Source organism: Durio zibethinus, chromosome 2, assembly GCF_047325235.1.
Source record: "Durio zibethinus cultivar Kanyao isolate XHJ-2024 chromosome 2, ASM4732523v1, whole genome shotgun sequence".
Lineage (NCBI taxonomy): Eukaryota > Viridiplantae > Streptophyta > Magnoliopsida > Malvales > Malvaceae > Durio > Durio zibethinus.
Genome location: NC_143163.1, coordinates 3,399,696 through 3,427,624, shown reverse-complemented (window position 1 = coordinate 3,427,624; position 27,929 = coordinate 3,399,696). Strand labels below are relative to the sequence as shown.

Sequence of the window (27,929 nt, the reverse complement as noted above, 5' to 3'; positions counted from 1 at the left end):
CTCACAAACACGGCCTTCCTTTTCAATTCAGCTCAAGCCGTGCAAGGAAACAACTTTGAAACTTCCGCTCCATTCTCTTTCACTCTTGCCGTCCCCGAACACACACCATTTTTAAACAAAGAAGGCATCCCATTGATTTCTCCACTCCTTCAGCCTATCAACAAAGCCAACTTCTTCACTTCAAACCCCTTTTTTTTTTCTACTTTTTACTTTCCCTCACATTACTCAAACTCCATAAATAAGTAAATAAAAGAAAATCAGGGTCAAAGAAGATTTGGAATTTGTGAAGGCAAAAAGGAAGAAAAAAGACTTAAAGGAGGGGCTAGTTGGCGTTAGCAGGAACTAGAAAACAGATCAGGAAACTCCCAACTCCCAACTCTCCTTCCTCTCTATAACATTCTACTAATAGTAATCTAACAATCTACGTGTTCACACTGGTCGTTGTTGTAGTTGCATCAACCCTCTCTAAAGTCTAAACCCTATCCAACCTTCCCTAAAACCTCAAATTCCTGTTCATTAAATATACCCTTTTGAACACAAGAAGCAAAACCAGTTCTCATCACTTTTTTGCTCTTTCAAAAAATCCAAGTGTTTTTCTCTTTTTGAAGGGAGGAAAAAAAAACAAACTTTTTTGAATCATTCATCATCATGAATAGTGAAGAAAATAGTTCAAGAAATGGAGTTCAGATCCGGCAGAGTAGGAGATTGCCGGATTTCTTACAAAGTGTCAACTTGAAGTATGTTAAACTTGGTTACCATTATTTAATAAGTCATCTTTTGACACTTTGTTTGATCCCTTTAATGGCTGTTATTATTGTTGAAGCATCAAGGTTGAACCTTGAGGACATCCACCAATTATGGCTTCAGCTTCAGTATAATCTTGTCAGCGTCATTGTGTTCTCTGCTTTCCTTGTGTTCGGGTCAACCGTTTACATCATGACCCGACCAAGATCCGTTTACTTGGTGGATTATTCTTGTTATCTCCCTCCTTCACATCTCAAAGTCAAGTACCAACAGTTCATGGAACATTCCATGCTGACGGGTGATTTTGATGAGTCATCTTTGGAGTTTCAACGCAAGATTTTGGAAAGATCAGGGCTTGGAGAAGAGACTTGTGTGCCTGAAGCAATGCATTGCCTTCCTCCAAGACCGTCAATGGCTACTGCAAGAGAAGAGGCAGAGCAGGTGATGTTTGGTGCATTAGATAAACTTTTTGCTAATACCAATGTTAAGCCAAGAGATATTGGAATTCTTGTCGTTAATTGTAGTTTGTTTAATCCAACTCCTTCATTATCTGCTATGATTATCAATAAGTACAAGATGAGGGGTAATATTAAGAGTTTTAATCTTGGGGGTATGGGATGTAGTGCTGGGGTTATAGCTGTTGATCTTGCTAAGGATACGTTGCAAGTTCATAGAAATAGTTATGCTATTGTTGTTAGTACTGAGAACATTACACAGAATTGGTATTTTGGGAACAAGAAATCAATGTTAATACCAAACTGTTTGTTTAGAGTTGGGGGTGCTGCAGTTTTGTTATCAAATAAATCTGCGGATCGAAGGAGGAGTAAGTATAAGCTTGTTCATGTGGTGAGGACACACTGTGGGGCCAATGATAAGGCATTTAAGTGTGTTTATCAGGAGCAGGATGATGCTGGAAAAACTGGGGTTTCTTTGTCTAAGGATTTGATGGCAATTGCTGGTGGTGCACTTAAGACTAACATCACTACATTGGGTCCCCTGGTTCTTCCTATAAGTGAGCAAATTTTGTTCTTTGTGACTTTGGTTGCCAAGAAGTTGTTCAATGCCAAAATCAAGCCTTATATCCCAGATTTCAAGCTAGCTTTTGATCATTTCTGCATTCACGCGGGGGGGAGGGCTGTAATTGATGAGCTTGAGAAGAATTTGCAGCTTCTGCCAGTACATGCAGAGGCCTCCCGAATGACACTCCACCGGTTTGGTAACACCTCTTCGAGTTCAATTTGGTATGAGCTGGCATATACAGAGGCAAAGGGCAGGATGCGCAAGGGGAACCGTGTTTGGCAGATTGCTTTTGGAAGTGGTTTCAAGTGTAACAGTGCAGTCTGGGTGGCCCTCCAGAATGTGAAGCCCTCTCCTAATAATCCATGGGAAGATTGCATTCACAGGTATCCAGTGCAGCTTAATATGTAGCTCGAGTACAAGTTGGTTTGAATCTTAATTAGAAAAGGTCAACCCGATGGATTAGTCAGGCAATTTCTATGTTCATTTCTTAGTGGCTTGAATTTTATTTCTTTAAATTTATTGGGTCCTGACGTCCTGTAATGTGGCGAACTTTGGTCTCTTGGGGGTTATAATGTCTCTTGATTGAATGTCATGAGTATAATACTGTTGAACATTATCTTGTACTTTAATGATTTATATTTATGGTGGATACAGTGTCTGTTTTTCAATGGTGTCTGATTTTATAGTTTTCTTCCAAGAGGTATATAAAATCCACAAATAGCTTTCAGGCTGGCATGGAATGTAAGATTCTATATTTTGGAAGGCAGCTGCATCAAATGACTAACCATATGAAAACAGAGCAGCTGAGGAATCACAACATTCTCAGGCCCTGCAGTCCCGCATTTTTTGTGAAGGCATTCTTTGGCTTATTGGATATTTCTTTAACCCTTAATGTTATTGACCCATCTCCCCACTATTGTCTCTCATGTTCAAGATCATTATTGGTTTAAGAGTAAAGACGGTTCATGAACCCTTGATAATTGTTTAAACCTAGCTCCCTTGGGTAATCTCCATGTCCTCTGTTCTGTCAAAAAACTATGCTCAGGATTTTGCCTTAGGGATCATCGGAGGAAGAGGTTTGGAACGAGATATGGTCGTCATTAACCCTTGTGGTTCTTATAAGGCTATCTGATAACACCTCTATAGACCATAGTTCAGCCTCCACCCCTAGGCCACCATTTTCATCTTCCGGAAATTAATCAGTGTGATTAAAAAGGAAAATTACGTTTTAAACATTCTAGGAGTGAATGCTTTGAAAATTGCCCAACACATTAAAACTTCTAAGATGGAGTTCAATGATCAGGAAGATACTTCAATGATCAGGAAGATACTTCAATGATAGGCTCATCATTCGTACAAGTATCTGCTTTTATCCGTTTAATTCTGTATCTTTCTTCAGAATTGGAAATGAAGCTAGCTGGCTTTAAAACCTCCATTGGAACGTAGCTTAAAGAGATTAGATGAGAAAATAATTGAATTAATTTCTTTTTGTTTTATTTGATTATTGGGAAAGGAAAAGAAGCATTTTAGTGGAGTATCATGGTAATATAATGGAACAAATATGTAAACTGAATTTGTGGGTTTCCAATTGTTGGGATACTTTGTATTTTTCAATCCCTTTCAACCATCTCCTCTCTTAGATAATATTCCATTATTTTTTGGGGTGTTAGGAATCCTATCTCTTTCCCTCCATTATCATCTATGGGAAGTTTCCTCTCAATCCAAATGACAAAAAAAGAAAAGTATAATCTACTTTTCTTGTTAATTTCCACTTCTTAAAGAAGAAAGAAATAGACTATTAATAAATTTTGTATTACTTCTTAAGAAATGTACATTACTTGTTAGAATGATGAACTGTTAGCCTAAGGTACCATTGAAATATCAACAATGAGTACTGAATCCATTGACTACAAACACTGACTTCAAGTTTTATACTAGTATTTATTTTGGTACACAATGGTTATTGTATAGGTGTTAGAATTTGAATATCAAATTTATTAAATATTATTTTTTAAAAATAATTATATAATTCAATTAAATTAAATTTCGGATTTATGATAATCTTTTAAAACCTAAAATAAAAAATGGATTTCAGGTTGTAATTACACAAGACTTTGTTGTAGCTCTTCTTTTACTCGACCTAGCTCATCATGTGGTGCCAGATATGAAATATGGCGATTAGCATTTTGCTTGGCTGTTACATAATCTTATTATAAGATTAAGATCCCATTTAGTGGTGGCAACTCTGAAATAGTCCGAATTTGAAAGTGATAAGATAAAAAATTAATAGCAAGATTTTTATTCCAATCCCTTTTTTATTTTAATATTTTCCTAGTAAATAATTTATGACAAATTTTTTCCTAGTTTTTCTAATTACCAATCAGAAATATAAAACTAATTCTAATTTGTCGCAAATTTATAATGACGATTTTTTTTAAATCAAGATCAGCTTATGGTGGATTTTCATATAAAAAATAATTTGAATGGATTAGAGACAGATTTAAAGTGTTTCATCTTGATTTATTTCGAGATATATAAAAATATATATTTTTTGTTATTTATTTGATTACATATTATACAAATAAAATTGTTATGTAATACTTTAATTTAAAAAATTAACTTCATTAAATATTTTATTTATATATAATTAAAATCTAGTTTATATTTAAAAATAATCTTTTATAAAAATTATATTAAATAAAAATCATTGAATTAATTTAAAATCGAATCTCCTCAAATACTAATCATAAATATATGTGTCAAATCAAAATTGAATATAAAAAATAATAATTTAATATCAAATCCAAATAAAATCATATGAAACTAAAAAAAAATCGAGTATAAATTTGCTCGACCTGCCGAGTTACCATCCATACGACCCCCTGCAACAATTAAGACTGCTACAATTAGGACTACTGCTAGTAGCAGAATAACAAGTGATATACAGCAAAAAAAAAAAAAAAATGTGTTCATTAAGACCCCATCTAATACAAAAATCCCTAATAATTTTTTTCACCAAAAGCAATGTTGTTGAGACCAGCAAGGTTAAGGTCTGGCAGATCTTTGCTTCCCGCTATAATTTCTCTTCCCTTCGTATGAAATACTCGTAAACAATCCAATCCAAGCCATTCTCAACATAACTGAGATCAGTGAAACACAATCTCCATTCTCCAGCTCTTCTGCCAGACTGTCACGCTACAAAAGTAAAAACTCTAATTTTTTTTTTTAAAGGCAATTTGTAAAAAGATAAAACACTCTTCCATTATAAAATTTAAGGTGTGTCAAGCCAAATTAAAGAGGATTTGGCTATCCTGGTAATGGCTTTGGCCAGTAATGACTGGTGAGTTATGAGGCGGTTGCAGTGTACTTCATAATTTGAGTCTTCAATGGCAACTAATGGGTCTTAAGTTAGTCTGTTTGAGAGTTAATAATTCATACCATTTAGATTATATAATTAGTATATATATAAAATATTAATAATTTATGTATTTATATTATGTTTTATATAAAAATTATATATAATAATTTATATCGATATAAAAATATATAATATAAATTTTTATTTTATTAAATTTATTTATATTTATTTATTAAAATTTTAAATTATATTATTTTTATATATTTTATTCATATTATATTTTAAATTATCAAATATAAATTCATCCATAAAATAAAGCTTTTGAACCTGATCTCTTTGTAGTCTCCTCTCTCAAAATTGGCCAAAATTTTTAAAAATGCTGGTGAGAAAAATAAACGGACTTGAAAGTTCACGATGAGAATCAAAAACACAATCGATCGTGTAATAAAAACTAATTTTTTGTGATCAAAACTTAATTATTGATAAATACTAAAAAGTAATAATAAATAAATTTGTATGCCAAATATTCATGAAATTTCTCACCACCGAGGCATTGTTTGGGTGGCTGTCATTTCATGGCGATCGTTTAGATGGGAATAGTTAGCATTCAGTGGAAGGACACGTCTTCAGTACTTGTTACTTGTTGGGTAATTACATTGAAACAGGTACGACTTGACTCACAGCAAGTCATAGGGAGGACAGACAACAGCAGCTCCTTGCGTGCTGCATTCGTCACTATCAGAAGGCTTAATCGGTATAATGGTTAGATGGTATAATTTAAAATATGATATAATATTATGTTATAAAAATAATATAAACAGAAAAATATAAAAATAATTTAATTTAAATTTTTTAAAAAATTATAAATATTTTGATTTTATCAAAATATTATATTTTACTTTTTATATCGAATTATAATAAATATTTTTTATATAAAATATTATATAAATATAATATTTTTATTATATTTTATATTATATAATAATATAAATTATCAAATCTAATTTTAGGGTTGACAGTTTAACCTGAGTCTAACGGATTTTGATTCGATCTAATCATATAGTGTCAATTTTTTTTTTTGAAATTCGAGTTTTCGATCGGATCGAATATTATTAAAAAAAATCGAATTCAAATTTTAGGTAAACACGATCTGATTCGACTCGATATTATATTAAAAATTATTTTTTAATTATTTAAATTTTATTTATATATAATTATATATTTATATTTAAAAATAAATATTTTATATTTTAAAAAATAATATTTTATTAATTTCAAATCCAATCATATATGATTTATATAATATAAAAAAAATCGAATTCAAATATAAAAAATAAAAAAAATTTGAATCAAATTAAATTTTTTTTTTATAAAATTAGATCAAATTTAAAATAAATAAAAATTTATCTCAATTCAATCCGTCGTCATCTTATCTAATTTCGCTAGCCAAAATATAGATTCCATGATTATTTTTTTGTCAGCTGAATGTGTTAAAGGGTCAATTTTGTGCTCGTGGGATTTATTCCTAAAGAGTGGTTCTCACGTCTCACCATTAGGCACGTTTTCCCCTTTGTACTTTTTTATTTTTCATTTTGTGATCAACATAAAAAAAAGATAGTAGATGATTCTCCAAAAATGTGATCAAATGTTTAATTAGGATAAAATGTTCATATAATTAGCGAAAAATTTTAATTAGCATAAAATGTTCATACAATTAACGGAGAAATTCACATTTGATAAATAGTATTTTTTGTACAAAGAAATTGTTACTTAAAAATAAATAAAAGAATTACAAAGGTTAAAATTTAAAATTTTAACATTTAAATAATTTTATACATCTATTAATTAAAAATTGAGTTCATATAAATGACACTTTACCTAACTTTATAAACACTGTTTGCAACAATTTTCATATTGTCAGAAGGATATGACACATTAATGAGGGGATGAAAGTTTGGGACATGAAACCATTAATTAGAGGGCCACTCAATTTATTGAAGCTAGATGTACCCAACTTTACATTTTACGTAATCCATCATCATTCACTACAAACTGCCAACCCCCTGCTCGTTATTTTTCACTTCACGGTCTTGTTTTCTTCTTTCTATTGTGGAGTCCACATAACCCCCCCCCAAGGAAAAAAAAATGCTGCTAGTTTTGTCAATAAGTGAAAGATGTGAATAATACGTTAGCCTTTTTAATTTTAATTTATTGTGTCTACTATTTGACATGGTAAGAAAACTTTATATTATATCCTATGTATTTCACAAAAGGATAAATTTTATATGAAATTTTTTAGGTAAAATTTGTAAAATTTTTAAAAAAAATGATTTAATAAAGATTTTAATAAAAAATTTAAACCTATAAATTGATATAATTCAATATAAAAATCAATAATATATAATAAAATTATTAAAAATGTTATTTATAATTTAAATGTGATCAATATTTATTTAAAGATAAAAATTTTATTAATATTTTTACTTAAAATATTTATCTAAAAATATATATATATTAAAATTTAATTTATATATATAATTTTCAATTGATTTTAATTTTTATTTAATTATTTTTAATAAAAAATTTTACAACTTTCTTTTAAAAAACTTCATCTAATTCTTTCTACTAAAAAATCTAAAATCCATCGATAATAACATCCATTTATAGAATTAAAATTCAGTAGTATCTCCTTTTACCGGCAAGCTAAAAACCTTCATTTTGACATGGACATAATTTCTAGACTCCGGAAGAGAATCTAACAGTGCAGTACTGTAACACGACAGTAAACACTGAGGCATAAGAATAACACGTGGATCAGTAGACACCCAAGATTGATTTTATTGTCATTGACCTTCAAAAATTGTAGAGAATTAATGAAAACCATGAATATTTAATTACTGACTAGATTACAAATGAAAAACTGTTCAGGAATTTAGAGGAATTAACATTCAATATATACTGAGACATCAGCCTCTCCAGTCTCCATCGAGACAGAAAATACAGATCGACAGATTGAGAGAGAGAGGAGGGAAAGAAAATGAGCATATTGAAGATATACGAATTCTTTTTGCATGGCCTGTTGAAGATAGTTGGGTTGAGCCCCCAAAAGATAGAGATCGAGCCAGGGACTGTTATTAACATTTGGGTCCCAACGGAAACCACTAAAAACACCAGCAAACAAAGGAAAAAGGCTGCAGTAGCCTTCGTCCATGGCTTTGGCTGTGACGGTATTCTAACATGGCAAGTTCAGGCGTTCGCTTTAGCCAAAGATTACTCTGTTTACGTGCCGGATTTTGTCTTCTTCGGTGGTTCCATCATCGACAAGGCAGATAGGTCGGTGGAGTTTCAAGCTGAGTGCATGGCCAAGGGGTTGAGAAAGCTGGGTGTGCAAAAGTGTACGCTGGTAGGTTTTAGTTATGGAGGAATGGTTGGTTTCAAGATGGCTGAGATGTAGCCCGACTTGGTTGAATCCATGGTCGTCACCTGCTCGGTTATGGCCTTGACTGAGTCGATCAGCAATGCTGGACTTGAGCGGATTGGCTTCTCCTGCTGGGCAGATTATTTGCTTCCTGTCTCAGTCAAGGGTGTTGAGACCCTCTTTCAACTTGCTTCTTACGATTTGCCAAAATTGCCTAATTGGATATGCAAAGATTTTTTTGGAGGTAATTATAAGATATAATTAGTTGAGTTTATGTTTGAATATATAAATTTTATATATTATCAATAAATTAGATGATAATAATTCATTAATAATTAAATATAAAATTTTAAAATAAATGTATAAAAATTAAAATAATTTGTTGAAGTTTATCATCTGATTCATTTTATTAATGAATTATCATCATTTGATTCACTAATATTATATAAAATTTAGTCACTAATAATGTATAAAGTATAAACTCTAATTAGTTTTGATTTTGTAAAATTAACTTAAAGGAAAATTTTTTAAATTATTATTATTATTATAAGTATTTGATAGGACTATTATCATTTGCTATGTATTTTGTTTGGTTATTTTCATACATTTAAAGTTAATTAAATTGAAATATTGGAAGCATGCATTTATGACGGGGAGGTCCTATTATATATTTTTAAAGATATTTTAATATCTTTTCCATTTTGGAAATTATTGTAGGGGATCTGTAATTATAGAGAGGAGAAAGTGGAACTCCTAAAGGCTTTGGTCATCAGTGACAAGGAATTCACCATCCCTTGTTACCAACAGGTAAAGAAACTTAGCAGCTTACTGTTTATTTATTCATGTTTTGGCAAATTTTGGGTGAAATATTTTTTGATAAAATTGATATTCTCGAAGAAATTATTTAATTGAATATTTGTTAAATTTAAAGTTACGAAAGTTATTCTTATATATACAAAGTAAATTAGTATACAATAAGTCCTCATATATATTCACTTTTTTTAATTGATTTTAAATTAAGTTATATATATATATATATCTTCCGAAAAAAAATGCAATTGACTTTGCTCCTCCACTTTTTAAATTTTTTAAAAGGGCAAAACCTTATCCTCTTAATTAAAAAATGCTTTAAACCGATAATGCATATCGGCTAAACCAATCAGATCTTATAAATTAAACGACAATTAGAACAAATATGAATAAGTAAGCAAAAGAACGATCAACATCGATCTTGCAATAATCAAATCTTTGAACATGGTATGTAAAATTGTAAATTGTAAATTGTGGCAGAGGATACATCTTTTGTGGGGAGAGAATGACAAGATTTTTGACTTGGACACCGCCCACAACTTGAAATTCCACTCTTTTCCTTCGTATTTTTCAACTACGACATGCTTGCTTGCACTTAAAGCTACATGTGTATAATGAGTTTTATTAAATCATTTGTGGCAGGCAAATTGGAGAGAAAGCGACTCTAGAATACATAAAGAAAGCAGGTCACATTGTTCAATTGGAGCGACCATTCATGTACAACAGCCACCTCAAGAAAGTTCTTGCTTCTTTTTCGTCAAACTGAGAGAATTATGAGAATGTATAGTCGTGCCATGGATGAAATTTCTCAGCCAACAATGGAATGACCAGTTGATAACTAATACTTTTGAGTTGAATTTGATCCTGTATTCTTGTTCAGCCAACTCGCCCACAATGATAGTATCTAAGGGTACTTAAATTTAAAATTACAGGTTGTGGGTTAGACAATGGTGAAGTCAGGGAAGAGGGCAGCCTTCCTCCCTCCTCTTTGTAATTTATTAACTTGCTAGTACAATATATAGTTGTAGATCCAATTATTTCAAGCCAAACTAGTCAAAATTTTCATTCTTTAATGAGCGGCTGAACACCCTTGTCAGTGGAAAGTTGGAAGGCCAAACCAGTGGTAGGGGCGGATCGGTCAGATCAGGACGTCAGGTGTGGAACTGCGTCAGCGTTTTTGGAGATGTTGAATTTAAATGGGCTCCGGCAGAAAGAGTCGGAGAGCCTGCTGAATTAAGCCAGCTAAAATTAAGCTGGCCTTTACAACTAATATTTAAACCTGTGGAAAATTTTCTTACGAGAAATCATGAAAGAAATCTGTCCTGTTCAATTAGATTAAAGAAAAGTCAAGGAGACTTGAAAAATGAGATGAATCAGATGAGATTTATAGAATAAGAGAGGATTATTTTTTATTGTGTAGTTTAATATTGCGATAAACAACATGAAGCCTTTATTCATCAATTAAGACACTGATGATTTAATTTCTCTAACTTTTAGCCGTCCAAGTCACATGGGATAATATGGTCGTACTCAAGGATAAAGCCAAAAATTTGATCTTTGAGGCCGAGATTAAAGTAGTATATTTAAAGGAAAAAAATAAAATTAATACTGAAACCACTTAATTTAAATACAATAGTATTGAAATAAAACTATTTTTGAAGTGAAGGAAAAGAAATTTCATTTTAAATAATCTGATTCATAGTTTATTATTAAAATACATTAATGATAGAATAAAAACTAAAAGTCTCAACATAAAAAGGAACAAAACTTGGTACAACAGAAATTATGCTATTGAAAATACATAGTTTTCATTACAATTCATGAAGATAGTAGAAGAATTAGCTGAATTGAAACAAGAAAAGGAAAGGGGCTAGGGGGGGAGTGGTAGGAAGGGACAGCTTTTCATCCCATATTGATTCGCGCGTCCACATTTCATAGTAATAATCTGGAATTCAGTGCAGCTTAAGACACCTTATAAGCCTGAAAAATAAGCAAGAAAGATTTGTTATAACGCAATGATTAATTGTCAATTTATCATGTCAACTAATTCAATCCCGAAAACATCTGCTTCCTCCAATTCTTATGATGATGAATTAATATTTTTCTGATGGAAGTTTTACAGGAGAACACGTGCGTTTCAAGATCAAGTGGGATTGAAACTTGTGGGCTTTCTCTTGAATAAGAGACAGGATAAGAAGCTGAAAGTAATGTAGATTGTCGAAAAGCAGCAAGGGAGTTTGTGGAGTATTGGGTTTTGGACAAAACTGAAATATCAGAAGGACCACATAAAGTTTGAAACTTCTAAGTTCCAATGACTGATCATATCAATATTTTTAACTTTTCTTAGGCCTTCATTTTGGCACAATGCGGCATTTATCAACTGATTTATGTTTTCGTTGAATTCAAACTTTAGTTTAGACTTTAAAGCCATACAATTATACAGTAAGTTCCTCTATCAGATTTATTGAAACCAACAAAAGCAGGTAAGACTATGACCAGTCCGCGGGCTTCAAACTTCGATTTTTTTGGCTCCAGTAACTTGTGCAAATTTGCAATCATGGGGTGGTAATACTTTCACAGTAATTGAAAAAGTGCCAAACAATTGAAAGTCGTGCAAACTGCACCTAAAGTAACAGAACATGCAAGATGAAGACAGAGAAGGGAGGCTGAATTTTCATTTAGCATTACCTTTCATCTTCATCAGCATTTCTGGTGCCGCCAGAGGACCTGTAGTTTGGAATAGGAATGCGACCGGACTCGATATGATTAAGATCTTCAATAAGGATTTCATAGTGTCTCTTCACTTCTTCAGCAGTTTTTCCACCTACAGCCTTAGCAACATTGTGCCAACGATCTGGGGTGTCTTTGTCGTACAGGGCCAATGCCTTTTCGAACAGTTTGTTCTGCTTTGGGGTCCATGAACCTGAATCTGTGGAGCGTAGAGAGCTTGAAGCCATAACTACTCACCCCAAAATGATTTGATACAAAGTTTAAAGTAAAATTAAAACAGTTTCTAGATTGGTTATAAAAAGACTAGGAAAAGAGTTGGAAGAGAACAAAAAGAGCAAAGATGGTTTTTAGTTGAGCAGTCGCTTGTGCTAGAGATTGCCATGAGTGCTCTACTTATAAGCAGTGGAGAACTGCTAGTGGGGTGGAGCCACTTGGCGAATCTATATCGCCAAAAAGTAGCATAACTATGACCCCTCTCCTTAGAACCACAGGTTTAAGCGGGACAAGGTACAGAAAGAGAAGGAATGGAATCAGTTTCAAAGGAAGGGTTCAGAATTTTTGTATTTTTCTCCAAATATCTTTGTTGTATAACCATGACTAAAAGCTCTCTAGATCTTGGTCAATCTATTTCAATTAGCGGAGCTAGTACAGTATCATAATTATATGTACTATCTAGGAACAAAAGCCACCAGTCCTGACACTGTTTCGACCAAAGTGAATTAGCCGAAATAGTTGACATGTTCACGACAGGTCTCGAGCAGTTGCTTGAGCCAAGCAAATTTGTTATCAACGCCAAGAAATTCCAACTGAGTCTTTTAAGTGAATTCAGATCTGGGTCTTGGCTTCTTTCATCTAAATCCTGTAATAATTTGGGACTTGGTACAGTAAAAGTTGTAAGTACTTTTGTACTTTTACCAGAAAACAACAAAACCTGATAAATAGATTCTAATCGGAAGATTTTCACCCAATGGTCGGGCATGCAAGTTTAACCTGTCTGTAAGGCATCCGGTTCACTCTTTTTTGCAACTGAAAATTCAAAGTACTTTTTAGGCTTGATGTGATCGTTTTAACATGTGTTGGAATTGTCCTGTTCTTACAATTTACTATTCGCAGCAGGAACAAAAGCATCCCGCTTCCCTTGAACTTATCTCAATGCCATTTCCTACCTTGTCACCCTGGTGTGATTCAGAACTTATCACGAATTCTTTTCTTCTCTGTCTTATTCGGCCTTCAATTAGTTCCAGAATTCTCATTTCATTTCTACCTAACCCTTATTCCATATTATGAACTCCTCACATTAATGCACTAAGGTCGCACTTTGATTTAACAGTAATAATAATATAGAAATAACAAGGAAAAGTCTTAATTGTTGAAGCCATTCGAGAAATTTGGGTTACTCATTTCCATATCAGACTCAAACCCTTGGCCTTCGACCCCTGTGAACTGATAAAATATGGTGGACTCTCAACATACAGCCAAAAGAAGGGTAACAGGGCAGGGAGCAGTGTGGTTGATGCAGTTTTGATTCGTTTCAGACATTGGAATTGGAGCTTCGGATATTTTCACTCAACAGTATTCCAAAAAGTTTCTAGCTGGCAACCTGAAAGCCTACTCTAGAGATGTTCGTGATCACATTATGGATTGTTATATTGTTGCATATATATCTGTAGAGTCAACAGGTGCTGCTGGTTTTGCAGTTGGACAAGAGGGTGGAGTCTGTGTCAGTTGATTGGTTAGTGGGGTAGTAAACTTTCCATTTTTATTCACCATTGCTCAGTGTCTTTTGTTCTACGCTTTGTCCATTTCCCTTTTCATCAAAAGCTGTTTTTTTTTTTTTTTTGGGATCAATCAAAACCTGGTATTAACCATGTTGATACTGTTTTGAAAGCGTTTTGATTAAGCTCCAAAACGAATTCAATGCCGAAAAAAATTCCATGGTTGTAGGATTCTCCTGATCATTTGAAAAATTCTCAAATATCACTAGTACGAATAATCCAAGAAAATCAACAAAAAAGAAGATTAAAGAGGAGAAACGGACAACGTATATGATCACTTTGAAAGCTCTGCAAAGAAAATTTTGCCCCAATCAGATAATTAGTGAATAAAGTGATAGAAGCGTTGATCTTTTTCCTTTCTTTTTGTTTGGAGTTAATTACGCACAAAAAAAAAATTGGAATTTTTCTTTAATTCCGACCATAGACAGATACAAACTTATGATTGTTGGGTCATCGTCATAGGACAAAGATGCACTGGTCCAGACCAGTATAGCTCGCTCGTGATATGAATGTGATTTTTCAGAGACCCTTTTTTTTTTTATGCAACTATCTCCTCCAGTTTCCATGGCAATCTCTCCTCTTGTTTCTATGTTTTGACTTTGAGTTTGTAGACCATTTCCAACCAAGGAAACTACATGTTACTAACTTTAAAAACCTGAAATGGTATGAAAATTTTAAACTAAGACCAGACTTTGTCTTCTGTTTCCTCTATCATTCCATTAACATACTCAGTTTTGCTAAATGGGTAGATTTACTGTTGTTCATTGCTCTAAGACCATTCGGAATCCAAAAATGTTGCCCCATGAATCAAGTAGCCTTCCGTGCATGAATCATTGAATTGTGTGAAGATTAGGATGGATGGTTGCTCTTTGGTAACTTGCTAATTTGATAATGAGTGGATCCGTTTGCTGTAGAAAAGAGTAATAAACGGTGGTCCTATGAATTTACATTGATATTTTTGGGTTGTCAACTTCTAAACGAACAACTTTGGAAAACGGTGGTCCTTTCCTAGGAGGTTGGAAGGAAAGAACCATGGTAAAGTTGTTTAGCTTGGGACATAATTCCACTCATATTACTTGCGAATAATAGTTGTCTACGTGGGCTGCTCTCTGACAGGATTGCCAACGAGATAAATTTTTATTCGTTACGAATTTGATTTGATTTTATATTCATTAAATTTAAACTCGATTTTATTCGAATTTTCTTTTTTTTTATATTCAAATTTGATTTGATTCGAAATTAATAAAATATTATTTTTTAAAATATAAATATTTAAATATATATAAATAAAAAATTAAATAATTAATTAAAAATAAATTTAATATAATATCGGATCGGATCGAGTTTGCTTAAAACTCGAATCCGTTCTGATTTTGATTTTTTTTTAACCTTACTCAATTTGATTTGACTTAAAATTTGATTTTAAAAATAAAAATTTGATCCTATGGAATTAGATTTGATCAAAATCCGTCAAAAACATATTAGATTACCGACCCTAAGAATCAATCAGTTCCCAGAATCCTGGTGGCTGGTGGCTTTAGGCTGGCTGCACCCGGCTCTTTTTATGTCCGTGACTTTTCGAGAGCCGAACAAGTCCACCACTGGCACCTGGTCCAAGCAAGCAACTAGCATTAGAAAAAGCACAGGAAAGAAATACATGGAGGATCAGCATAAAGTAGGAAGAATCTACGATTGGCAAGAATCCAAGGCAGATTTTGGAAGTGAAGACGAAAGACTTCTTTCGGCTAATTGATTGGTTTAGATGATAAGCAGATAAAAAGTACACGCCCTGCGTACCAGCCAAAGGGAATCAAGAAAGCTTCTTTTTCACAAGTGTGACAGATAATTTGTTTGCCTTTGTATCAAGTTGACAGGATGTTTGGACTTCTGGGCAGGAGTAAATCGGATTAAAGAAAAAAAAATATATATATATATATATCAATAAATTGAAAATACTTGAAATCTGAAATCGGTTGCATATGATAAGAAACTACAAAATAGAAAAGCAGATTCTCACATCCCCAAAGCATATTTCTTCTTGATAGAAATTATAGGAAAACAGGCAAACACGACATTTTATAAAATTGTTCCATTGAATTTGTATTCAGTTTAAATGATATACCCCTGAAATATACCCTAACATACATTCAATGCTGCAAGTTGTTGGAGCCACTTCATTTAGGCAACATCGCAACATGGACTTCGTAATATTATGCATCAGAATAAAACATTTTTACTCGTTAGACAACTTAAACTAAGTAGTATTACAAAACTTCAGTATAAAGTCAGACTTCAGCAGGAGGTTTTTGGGTTTTCAACCCAAACAAATTCTCAAATAGTTTTGGAGCCATGGGAGGAAGGTTAATGGGCTCGGGAGCCATGAAATTAACAATCTTCTCGTGAACATTGTACCTACAAGAATGTTAATAAGGAGGACATGTTGAACGTTAAGAAATGGACTAGATTAACATGAACTCAATATTTGCCAGGTGTCAATCCAAACACATTGGAAAACTGACCTGATCTTTCGACTCTTTGAGGCACGCCTATCAACAATCTTTCTCTTCTTAGTTTGCAGTCTTTTCAAGGCATAGAAGGCTGTCTCTGTGGTCAAATAATAATAATAAAAAGATTCTTAACACACAACATGTCTATAATTAATCTTGCAAGAGACACTTACAAGATGGAAGAGAATATTTACCTGATAATGTTGGGTCAACAGTCTCAAAAAATTCCTTCAGCAATTGCTGGTAAAATTCAGAATCATCCAGAAGTTCAGGATCACCTCCAGGAAGTGCTTCCTAGACAAAGAAAGGATTCAAGATAAAAATCTTTGACAGGAGAAAAGCAGTATTTATAATATGGATTAATTACAAAAGCAGGACTCTTATACTAAATATTTAGACCAAACTACCATCTGTTTTACTTTTGTTATGTACTGACTAGCCCTCATCACAACTTGACCATCAACAACTTCTCTTTCCTTCATGACTTTCACCAGAACAAGACATTTCTAAGCAAATGAAGTTTCCTCAAGAAAACCTTTTCTTGGTATACTGTAGGCCTATCAACCCAACTACCATGCATTCAACAAGGTATTGGCAAAAAATTCAATCCTCCGATATAGGCCCATCAACAACAATAAGCTTTGCAAACATTAACAACCCCCAAAAAAAGAGAAAAATGTTCCACACTTTCTATGTCAGATGAGCTGGAACCTTGCACCTGATACAATCATACAAACACCAGTTCATTCATTCAAGACTAAAGTAAATGAAGTGAAAAAGATCACCTCTCCATTAGCATTTTTTGTGCCCTCAGTAACCTGAATAATAAGGAGGTGTAATCATTAGAAGAAGAAAACAGAAAAAAAAAAAATCATAGTACAGAAAGTACACCAGAGATATTTCTAATGTTCTAGGTAAATTCAGCACCCTTAAACTAGATAAGATTTTACTAACGTACAGCCCCAAATACGCCAATTGCTGATCTTCTTTGTTGCATTTGCTTTATCATTCTACTTGGATCCCTCATATAAGCAGCCACTTGTTCGCTAATATTCTGGCATTGATAAAGAAGAGCCAAGTGAGTTTCATTTTACATCCTACAGGGCATGGATTCAAATCAGCTATGGGATCAAACCTGATTAAAAGCTTGCAATTTGCTTTTGATTGCAGCAGCACCAGTTGTGACTTCTGTCTTTCTCTGCCATTTGTCAACTGCTTTATTTCTGAAACCAGCTATTCTACAAGATTCAAGCATTAAAATTTCCAGTTAACTTTAAAATGCTTATATCAAGAAATATTGTTTGCACAAGGTGAATAGTAGCACGAATAAAATAAGACACAAAATTTACAAGAAAAAGGAAGCACAAAGCACATGATTGAGCTTGTCAAAACCAAAAAATCGATTTGTGAATGTTCATTAAAGCGCTGGTGCCAGCCTGCAGGCATCAACAAACCATTCTCAATGCAGCATTTTTTAACCTAGCAATTCTGAGAAGAGTCTGTTACAACAATCGGTAACAGATGATGGCTTATACTCTTTTAAGCAAAGCATCTCATGAAAAACTGATCTAAAGATGTCCAATCTGGAATCATAGACTTTAAAACTCACGGGGATCTAGAGCACATTTGAGATATCATTGGCAAGAACAATCAATTAAGAACTATTGTGTTGATTGATGAACGAATGCATAAGTCACTAAAGCAAACACTTCAGCCAATTAACGTTGTCATATGAACATTTCTACTTTAACACAGAATCTCAGTTTAAAATTAAGCAAAAAGAAAACAGTGATCCAAAATATGCTAGAGATACCTCCCATTCATTTGAGATATCCGAAGCCACTCTTCATCATCTTCTATGTCCAAGTTCTTAGAATCACTGGAAAGCTCCTTAGATGATTGACCAGCATTACCTAGAGCACAGGACGAGGGTTAGGACAATTAGAGCATTACAAAGATCCATAATGGGCATCTTAGTTATATTTGTTTCACATTTGAAAGTTTATGTAATCATCTAGTGAAAGTAACACATTAGAAACACACATTCAGTGAAAAGAACAAAAATAAACACCAAAAAAAGATAATGGAAGACAAATTTGATAGATTTGCAGTCATATATTGCAGAAGGATCTTCTAGAGTTTACAAAAATCAACAGAAAAAGAAACATAATGATGAAATTATTCTTGTAAGTCACAATCTAAAATACCAGATTTGGAGAAATATATAAATTGATAGATATGTAAGTACTCTCTTAGTTACTAAGACTGAAAGAAAAATGAATTTGAGATAGAAGATAAATGTGGTTAAAACCAATACGAGATTATCATTTGTTATTAACTTAAACTAAACACAGTGTGACAGATGCAATAGAGGCAGTGAATAAAAATTGAACAAGGGAAAACATGCTCATAGCATTTAAATAATATCAGTAAAGCTTCTGTCCAGTAACAGGAAGCATAAAATATAATGACAAAAGCTTTGCGTCATACCATCTACAGATTGAGCAATTGATGGATTCTTCTCCAGCAAAACCTGACAATATTATAGTAATACAAAGAAAAATTCAGAGGAAAAGGTAATTCATGGTAGGTAGTTATTATTACATCCATAACAACTAATCAACTGCTTGGAAAATTATTATAGAAAAAAAAAGTTATTAAGGTTTCTTGAGAAAAGCCATACCTCCTGCAGTTCCAATAAAGAATCTAAAGTCTTCTTTGATGCAGTAATAAGGTCTGAATATGCTACACTGACTCCTTCATCTAAAGCACAAAATGAAGACCTAACTGGATCCTGACAGAAAAGCCCTCACAAAAATCCTATATGAATAAACAAACAAGATATTCCAATCCAGGAAAGAACAAAAAAAGACACACACACACAAAAAAAAAAAAAAAAAGAACAAACCGGTACCTGTGGTAGTCTATTTGAACTGGAGAACGCTTTCTGAAGTAAGAATCTGAATTCAAGAGTTTTATCCCAGAGAGCCTTGGCAAAAGAAGGAAAAGTTTAAGAATGTGCACACACACACAACTGAAAATTATTATCAGTACACAGTAAAGGTTATTAATAATAAGCCAAACATCAGTAAAGTCAAGTGTCTATAAATGCTAAGAAAGATCATATAATACCTTTTGGTTCTTCACTGCTTGACCTTTTTGAACATCTTCATCTTTATGACGCTTGAGGTTCCTCAATATATCCCTAAGTTGAAAATGGGAAATTTACAGAAACAACATAAATGTGATTATAAACATTGAATTCTTTACTGATTCCACACAACCCAATATGTTCCCAAACCCAAATTTGTCAACGTATATAGTAGCTAACCAATCCAATGTAACCTATCTAAGAAGTATTAATAAAATAAGAAATTCAAATGAAGCACTAAATATCCAACAGCATATACAAGGATGAAGCTAAGGAAAGGAAAGAAGTTGAGGGGGAAATGCTTACTGTTCCTGATTGTGAAGATCCTTGTACTCTTTTTCAAGCTCTTCCATCTCCCCATCGTTGTCTTCTTCTTCTTCTTCTTCTTTTCCATCGCTATCTTCTTCTACTTCATCATCTTCTAATTCTTCTTCTTCGCCATCCTGTTCTTCTGCTTCTTCTTCTTCTTCTACATTAATCATTAAATCCTCATCTTCCGAATCATCCAAGTCCTCCAAGTCCACATCTTTGCCTCTTGCTTTTCTTGAATGCCCCATGTGTCCAATACCCTTAATTCGAAAGAAGGAGAATAAAAATCCTATAACCTACTTGGGAAATTGGGAAGGAAAAAAAAAAAAAACCCTAAAATCAAGACACAAAATTGAGCGTTTTGGGATGTTGAATTTCTGGGACCGTTATCAGACGCCGAGGTTTAGGGTTTAAACATGTTTTCTTCAGCATCGCACCAAAGAGCCCATGTCACTCTAGGCTGAGTTAACAAACTTGGTATTCAAGATGGGCCTCGAGAGTTGAAACACTAAAAAATGGGCTTCCTTCTTCTTTCAATTTTCTATCTTGCCAGAATTAGGGCTCTTCGGGCTTCGGCCTAGTTTCATTCATAGATTGCACATTGTCGAGATTAAAGAACAAATAAAATAAAAAAAAAAACTCCCTTCTAATTCTCAGCTTATCATCATATTATAATAATACAGCTGGCTCTCTCAAAATCATTTTGGCTTTGTTTGCACCCAACCATACACAATCATAATCTTGAAGGACTCATTCCCCACCAGCTTTACAGTTGTAGGAACCCACATCAAATTGCCCAATCTATGCCCAACCCCCCCCCCCCCCCCCAGCCACTGCTATCATTTTGTAATGACTAAATTATGCTAACAGTTTAAGGTAATTAAGGGTTGATCAATAATTTGCAGGCTATTATCATTGATCAGCTTTCAAGCAGTGAGTTTGCCATGGTTGGTCAATCTTGGAAAAATGTGAGGACCTGCAAGTCAAGGAAGTGACTGGGGACAATTTAATAGTAACCAAAATATTTGGCACCGTCTGTTGTCCTACATTAAATTTATTTTTTTTCTGCAATGATACCTATCGTAGAAATCGTACATCTGTTCTTTAATTTCATGGCCTCTGTCTTCACTTTTCCAGGTTTCACCAGAAAAATTAATGCATGCTAGAAAAACAGAGGCATTTCAAAAGCATTAATGAAACTAAGCCTTTCATTTTTTAGTACTTGAATTTTGAACTATTCATTTATATGAAGCATTACATTGCCATTTTAATTAGAGATTTAATATAATAAAAAAATATATTGTTTCTGGTTTTCTGCCTTGAAAGAAATGTAAACAGACAGATATGGCTTTGCATTGAGAGAATACTAGCAAAAAAATTTTTAAGCACTATCCTACTCTTTCTGGTCTCCTATCCCACAATCACTTTATCTTTTTCACCCTAAAATATTCTTGGCTATGCCTCAAAATCCTTACTACAGAAATCTACTGTCAATTCTATCTATCTATATATATCACTGAGGCCCTCTTTGTCTTTGTTCTTAAAAGGGTTATCCATAAGACTTCCATGTGATAATGTCTCATCGATTGCTTATCATTTCAAATACAACCCAATACTTCTAAGCTAAAAAATGGGTTTTTTTTCTCTTTCTGTCTTTGATTTTGGGAGCACTCATTAATTAAATTTAGTCGATGCATTTCAAAGGGTTTTATCTTTTAGCACCCTTTTTTTCTGAAATTTGGTGGATGCAAGACATGCTGTATTCTGGAACTCCCAATCACTATATCTCAATCTCATGCATTGATCCTCCTATTATAGGGGTTTATGCATTTGTCCCATTCTCCATTTTTGTGTCTTTGGAGGAGCAGTACAACACAAATTATATTCCTTGCTTTTCGAGGTAAGTTTGGCAGAACAAATAAAGGATTTACTCGAAACAGACTAAATTCATCGAAATTGCAACGAGTCCAAGCTGCGTCTTTACTAAAATACAAATTGAGAAAAAAAAAAAAGGATTGTATGTAGTAGCACTGATTGTGGGACGTTGGCTTTTGCCTTGATGGTGAAGCAGTTGTAGAGATGAGAAACCTGTCTTGACTGCTGTCTACTTTGATGCTGCAGCTGGCGTATTCTGCCTTTGACTGATCAACTCCTGTCTAAATGGCATATGCACGCATCTATTGCATGTGTGATTCATGAGTTCATGACCCCCGGCCTTTCAACTCTGGTCTTTCTCAAAGTCACTGATCTTTTTAGTTCTTATCATCACACTGCTACTGCTCTAGTGCTCTTCTCAGTTCATTTGTTCATAATATTCTTTTTCAAAATCAAATTTGAGTTGGGTTTTCTCATCTGTTATACAATCAAAACAAATGTCCCTTTTAGGAACAGATCGGAAAAGTTTGATCTTTCAAATTACAGCTAAGCCAACGCATAAAGCCTTATCTTTATATCAAGAAGGAAATACCTTTGATAGCAACATTAATAGCTGGTGAATTTCATGGCCCCCTGCATGTGTAATGTACAACAAGAGAGAAAACCCAAGAAAAAAGAAATAGTGGTAGTACTAATTCTTGCAGCTATAATTCTCCATAGTTGAAGCTTGTAGGAAATGAATTAGGTTTTCAATTTCACATTCAAATTCCCACTAATATAGTGTTAATAATCCATTGAACAATGCTATCTGACATTCTACAAATAGTGGCCAATGGGGCCAAAACAGAGAAATTTTCAACAAATTGATGTCCAGATGTTGCTTTCACTAGCTTTTACTTGGAAGTCTGCGAGCAATAGCAAATAGATACCGCATCATCTTTTTGGCCCAAATATACGCACATGTACAAAATTTACTAGCCTCTCTGCTGCAGGAGGCAGGAGCCTGGTCCCCTGGAACCTAGCCTAGACTGCTCTGGCACAATTGCGGTGAGACCCACTTGCCTGATCCAACAGGATTGGATAAGACTCATAAATTGAAGGGCGTAAAGCCATGAGAAGAAGTTCCTAGGGCACAGCCGCACAGTTTTTAATTTGAGACATAATGGCTCAAGTTTTATTACGATGAAGCACTAGATTATGTAGCATTTGAATGAACATGTTAGTTAAGCTAATTTGATATTCGAATAAATAACAAATAAGTTATGAGTTAATTTCAAAAAATACGTTAATATAACAAAATATAATAAGTACACATCAATTCAATTTTTTATGTTCTCGAAAAAAAAATATTTTATTAATATGAACGAAGTTACAATAATTATAAAAGCGCATTAAGGTTATCATCATTGTCGAAGCCAAAAGGATGACCTTAAATGAATAGTTCACATATTTTAACCAACGAATCAATTCAACAATACATTAACCGCTTATTTCATTTAAAAAGTAAAAAAAAATTTATTATTATACTATCAAAAACCATTATATAATTAGAAATGGAGATAATTTCTTTTTACTACATAAAACCCCTTTGACACGTAACCGTTCATGATTCGATACAAAATTATCGCATGATATCTTATGTTCGTTCATAATTTTATATAAAGTTGGCTCATGACACATAGCGCGTGGAGTATAGGAAAAGGTGGGAAAAATGGTAGTCTGCAGAATTGGTAAAGACAGCCTATTCTCTGTGGCATTGACTAGTTTTTCCGGTTAAATTTGACGAAAGCTTTAACTAAGGAAGTTTACAAGTTTTATTTTTGTTGCTAAACGAATGAATTCTAAACCTATGACTATGAGTATAGAGATGTATTTATTGTTTTGTACTAGTAGTCGTATTTTTTTAATGAAATACCGATTTTGGCGTCCACGTGGGGTGGATCACAAAGGAGGTTACTGTCGACATTGGCATCAAACGTCAGGCAGTTGGACATTGCGAATCCAATTTATTGCATACATAAATCCACACATACTAATGTCCAAACTCCAAGCCTTTTATTCTTTTCTCTTCAACTTGACAACCTTTTTTCCTGTTCAAAAAAAAAAAAGGGCAATCATTGCTTTTCTTGTTTACTGTTTATTTTCCCTGTTTAGCCCATATGAGAGGTTTGGGAGCTGGAAAACTGCATGATTGTAACCCAGTTTTACCTCCCCCACAACACCCCAAGCCTCAAATGGTATATACTGTTTACTAATTATTTGATATATTTAGCTTCTTCAATGTTCCATGCATGAACAAACACGCTTTCCATCACCGGATTCAAGCAAATGCCAAAAGCATGAAAACTTCCAAATATTCATAAATGTAATTGTAAGGTGATACAACAATGAAAATGTTTTTTCTTGGTTCAAGTCTTGACTTAATTGCAACATATGTGATTCTACTTCCATCTCAATGTTTTGGAGACATGTTTTCTTTATGTCTTATACAACTCAAAATGAGTAAAACTTAGCATAATTCAGCTCTCACCATCTCACTCGATTCATTTTCTTTCCACAGCACTGAAAATGATTAAATTATATATAAAATTTTGAACTTATTAGAATTAAAAATACATGTAAATTAAACTTAATTGCAAACTCTCAATCATGTCAACTAAAATGAGGTAGAAAGAGTACTAATTATGACACTTATATAAAGACAACTTGAACAAGAAAAAGAATAAAGAAAGCAAATTAATTAAGTACTATATTTTGGGAAGAAATTTGATGCAATTTTTTTTTTACAAATCATATAATAAAATATAGTTCTATTTTAACTTATAAATTTGATTCTGTTCATGTCAAAAATTCGAATTAAATTTTTTTAATTAATGAATAGAATTTAATATATATTATTTGATTTTTTGAATCATTACAACTTATTTTCAATGCCTTGTTTAATTATAAATTCATATTATAAATTGGATTTAGAGGTTTTTCTCTTAACTCATAAATCTGATATTTTTTAGATAAATCGAATGGTTAGTGTTTTTTTTTTTTTTTTTTTACTTTTTGTTATTTGTTTGTTATCACTTGTTAAAAAAAAAAAAAAAGTAAAAATATCAACCAAACAGAACTTTAAAAATGATAAAAACCATGAGACAGAACAGCATCCCAAGAGCCCCAAATCCCAACTCCAACTCCATTGATATAATAAAATCTTAAAAGTTCTCTCTCTCAGAACCCCGCACAATGGAGTGGGCCTGCAATAAACTAGGATACCCTTTACATCGGATCTGCTGCAATATTTCATTACCTCCTCCTCCTAACCCATCTCTCCCCTCTATTATTTCATTCTTCGTTTATCCATGAAAGGTAAAATGGAACGAAATCAACGACTATGAAAGGCCGTCTATGAATAGGGACACCTCGTTTTCGGGGCTCCTGGGCCATCTATGTTAAGAGCAAGCATTGAACGATTAGTAGAGTTGGTATATCGTATGGTTTAGCCAGAAGCTCAAATCTTTCTTCACCATTCAATCTGATTGGACCACATTGGCTTAGCCTCATCGTTTCCTTGCATATTTGACATAATGCAAAATTTTTTTCTCTCTAAAATATAATATATAAATCAAGCTTCGGGCGTGTATGGTCACCATGATCACAAATTAATAAGAATGTATTGTTTTGAAAGTGTAACCATAAACTAACCCGACATTTTTTTTAATTAAGAATTAAAATAAAAAAATTATGATGCAAATGAAAATGAATTAAACCCTCTAATACATCAATAAAAAAATTAATTTTTTTATTTTTAGTTTGCAATAAAAGCAATAGTGTGATAAAAGATTATAAAAAAAATTTAATTAAAAAATTTATATTTGATATATTATCAATATATAAATTTTATATACTGTCAGTAAATTAAATGATATTATTTTATTAATAAATAAATATTAATTTTTAAAATAAATATAAAAAAAATTATATTATTTTATTAATAAATAAATATTAATTTTTAAAATAAATATAAAAAAATTAATATTTTTTTAAAAATTTATTATTATCTAATTATTTTTATTAATAAAATAATATTATTTTATTTATTAATAATGTATAAAATTTATACATTAAATATAAATCTTTTTGCTCCAATCCCAAATAAAAAGGTGGAAAGGAGGTGGATATTGATGATGAAAAAGAGTGACAGAAAAATTGAAGGGGCCCAGAAAGGGTAGTTTTCTGCTGACGAAGACCATAGAGAAAGTGATGGAAAAGGGAGGCCCCATTGGCCCTTTGTTATGGTATAAGGTTCATGTGTAAGCGCATGTAATGAAAAGTAGAGAGGTGAGAGGGCCGAGTTTTTTCTTTTCATCTTTTTTGTTTTTTGTTGAGTGATATATATAATGGAAGTAGCCTTCATCCTCTCTGGACTTGTTCCCACCAATTCCAAAGTACATCAACTCACTATTGCTGCCCCTTACCTTCCATTGCTTCGAACTGCCAAAGCTTCCAATTGCTGCATAAATCACGAATTAATCATGTGTTGTATGACCTTATTGATAAAGCAATGGAAGATAACAATGAAGTTCAATCATAAATTTAATTTTACCAAAAGAGGAAAAAGAATTTGGTAATTTAATTTGAGGCAACTTTCTTTCGAGAGATATTAAGGATGTCACCATTACAATCAAGTCATATCATGTACCATGATTTTTGGTTAACTTTTCGTCACTAAAATTTATTTATTTCAATCGTTAAAACCAAAAAAAAAAAAAAAATGAAGGCAGTGAATGACAAATAACTAAAACATAATGTATAATTGAAAATTAGTGACACTTTTGGAACCTAAGTTTTTTTTGTCGCTTTGACTCCACCTTTTCTTATACCTTCAATCACTTTCTTAGCATAAACATAAATTAAAGAGTCTTATTTTGAACTAATAGACAAATTAATGAATAAGAAATCTTTCTCCTTTTTTCGACAAGACATGAACCAATCATGTACTATTCTAGCTGTTAAAATCAAACCTATAATCCAACAACCATATGAAATTTCTTCGTTTTTTGTAATGCAGGAAAAAAAAAATCAAACTTTTCTGTCAAAATTAGAATAATTGAACTCCTTTAACGTAATCCATTCGGACAGGGATGGTTTTGTTCTATTTAAGAACCCTAAAATATTCAAAATTAAGGAAATTAGAAATTAGAGCATTAATTCTTTGATTAGTTAATTATTCAGGGAGACGCATGCTTCTTTTAGAAGGGTCCGTTAATAGAATCTCAGTCAATTTTATGGTTATATCCACGCTCTCCTTGTGCACGTTTAGGACACTAGAAAAGTGACTAAAACCGGTGGTCTACACGAGTATTACGTGAGAGTGGAAGAGGAAGTCTCCGAAAGCTGTCCGCCACAATCTGTTACAACATCCCAGATAGCCCTAAATACCAATCTCAAGAACAGAACCCCGTTTGGTCACGTCAGCACTCTCACATGTCAGACCAAGAGCACATGTATAGGCCACGTGTATCAGCCCACGTAGGTGTAGACTAGGGGTGTAAATGATACATTAGTACTCGTAAGTTACTCAGGTTTGATTCGAAAAAAACTCGAATTCGGTTCGATTATTATCGAGTCGAGCTCGAGCTCGAGTAGCTCGACTTATCGATCAAGCCGAATTCGAGTATTCTTATATCTGACTCGAGTAGCTCGCGAGCCTAATCGAGCTTTTATATTTAAATATTTTTTTATTTTTTTTAATTAATAAAATATTTTGAATTCGAGTTCGAATTCGAGCATGAATAATCGAACTCTTGTCGAGTATACGAATCGAGCTTATTTTTACATATTAATCGAGTTTAATCGAACGAGCTCGAATAGCTCGAATTCGATTACGAATCGAGCTCGAGCTTGAAAAATAAAACTCGATCGAGCTCGAGCCGAGTATCGAACCTTGAGTTATGAGTCGAGCTCGAGCTCGAGCTCGAACTTCTCACTACTCGACTCGGCTCGACTCGTTTACAACCCTAATATAGACAACATAGTTCAACCTTTCAGCCTGCCTTTGTGGCCCAGAAGACCAGAAACATAATATGATTTTTTTTTTAGCTCCTATGAACTAAATATTTATTTTTTTAATAAATAATCTAAATATTAATATATTATAAATGAAAATGATGAATTACGTAAAGAAATTGATTACTTGGAGATAAAACAGAATTATTTAAATTTAACTTTTTTTGATTGATTT

The 27,929-nt window shown here is 32.9% G+C and overlaps 2 protein-coding genes and 2 pseudogenes across 5 annotated transcripts; 2 read left to right on the top strand and 2 right to left on the bottom strand.

Moving 5' to 3' along the window:
- Nucleotides 1–148: 148 nt before the first annotated feature.
- LOC111308857 (3-ketoacyl-CoA synthase 4 pseudogene) lies at nucleotides 149–2,432 on the top strand (annotated as a pseudogene). Its single transcript, XR_016329091.1, has one exon. The product of XR_016329091.1 is annotated as a 3-ketoacyl-CoA synthase 4 pseudogene (transcript).
- A 5,551-nt stretch (nucleotides 2,433–7,983) lies between these two features.
- LOC111308261 (uncharacterized) lies at nucleotides 7,984–10,791 on the top strand (annotated as a pseudogene). Its single transcript, XR_016329096.1, has 4 exons — nucleotides 7,984–8,772; nucleotides 9,247–9,347; nucleotides 9,831–9,913; nucleotides 9,993–10,791. The product of XR_016329096.1 is annotated as an uncharacterized LOC111308261 (transcript).
- Nucleotides 10,792–11,088: 297 nt separating this feature from the next.
- On the bottom strand, nucleotides 11,089–12,715 carry LOC111308260 (protein RADIALIS-like 3). Its single transcript, XM_022906575.2, has 2 exons — nucleotides 12,039–12,715; nucleotides 11,089–11,330 (listed from the first exon to the last, which is right to left on the bottom strand). Exons 1-2 carry the CDS (start codon nucleotides 12,305–12,307, stop codon nucleotides 11,303–11,305), a joined length of 297 nt encoding a protein of 98 aa, XP_022762310.2. The 5' UTR covers nucleotides 12,308–12,715; the 3' UTR covers nucleotides 11,089–11,302.
- A 2,589-nt stretch (nucleotides 12,716–15,304) lies between these two features.
- On the bottom strand, nucleotides 15,305–20,259 carry LOC111308856 (rRNA processing protein-like protein). Of its 2 annotated transcripts, none has more exons than XM_089746181.1 (12): nucleotides 19,820–20,259; nucleotides 19,495–19,567; nucleotides 19,277–19,351; nucleotides 19,046–19,156; nucleotides 18,853–18,895; nucleotides 18,176–18,275; nucleotides 17,498–17,600; nucleotides 17,321–17,416; nucleotides 17,148–17,180; nucleotides 16,557–16,656; nucleotides 16,375–16,459; nucleotides 15,305–15,463 (listed from the first exon to the last, which is right to left on the bottom strand). In XM_089746181.1, exons 1-12 carry the CDS (start codon nucleotides 20,068–20,070, stop codon nucleotides 15,418–15,420), a joined length of 1,116 nt encoding a protein of 371 aa, XP_089602307.1. In that variant the 5' UTR covers nucleotides 20,071–20,259; the 3' UTR covers nucleotides 15,305–15,417. The 2 variants fall into 2 exon arrangements, with proteins under 2 accessions (XP_089602307.1, XP_089602303.1); XM_089746177.1 differs by lacking the exon at nucleotides 15,305–15,463 and adding an exon at nucleotides 15,904–16,267 and having other exon boundaries at nucleotides 19,820–20,255.
- Between the last annotated feature and the right edge of the window lie 7,670 nt (nucleotides 20,260–27,929).

Coding starts and splice junctions, on each gene's coding strand:
- LOC111308260 (XM_022906575.2), bottom strand. CDS start 12,307: ATGGCTTCAAGCTCTCTACGCTCCACAGATTCAGGTTCATGGACCCCA. Junction 11,331..12,038: donor AATGCTGATGAAGATGAAAG/GTAATGCTAAAT, acceptor CTTATTTTTCAG/GCTTATAAGGTGTCTTAAGC.
- LOC111308856 (XM_089746177.1), bottom strand. CDS start 20,070: ATGGGGCATTCAAGAAAAGCAAGAGGCAAAGATGTGGACTTGGAGGAC. Junction 18,896..19,045: donor CTTTATTGGAACTGCAGGAG/GTATGGCTTTTC, acceptor TAATATTGTCAG/GTTTTGCTGGAGAAGAATCC. Junction 17,601..18,175: donor ATATCTCAAATGAATGGGAG/GTATCTCTAGCA, acceptor TGAATCTTGTAG/AATAGCTGGTTTCAGAAATA.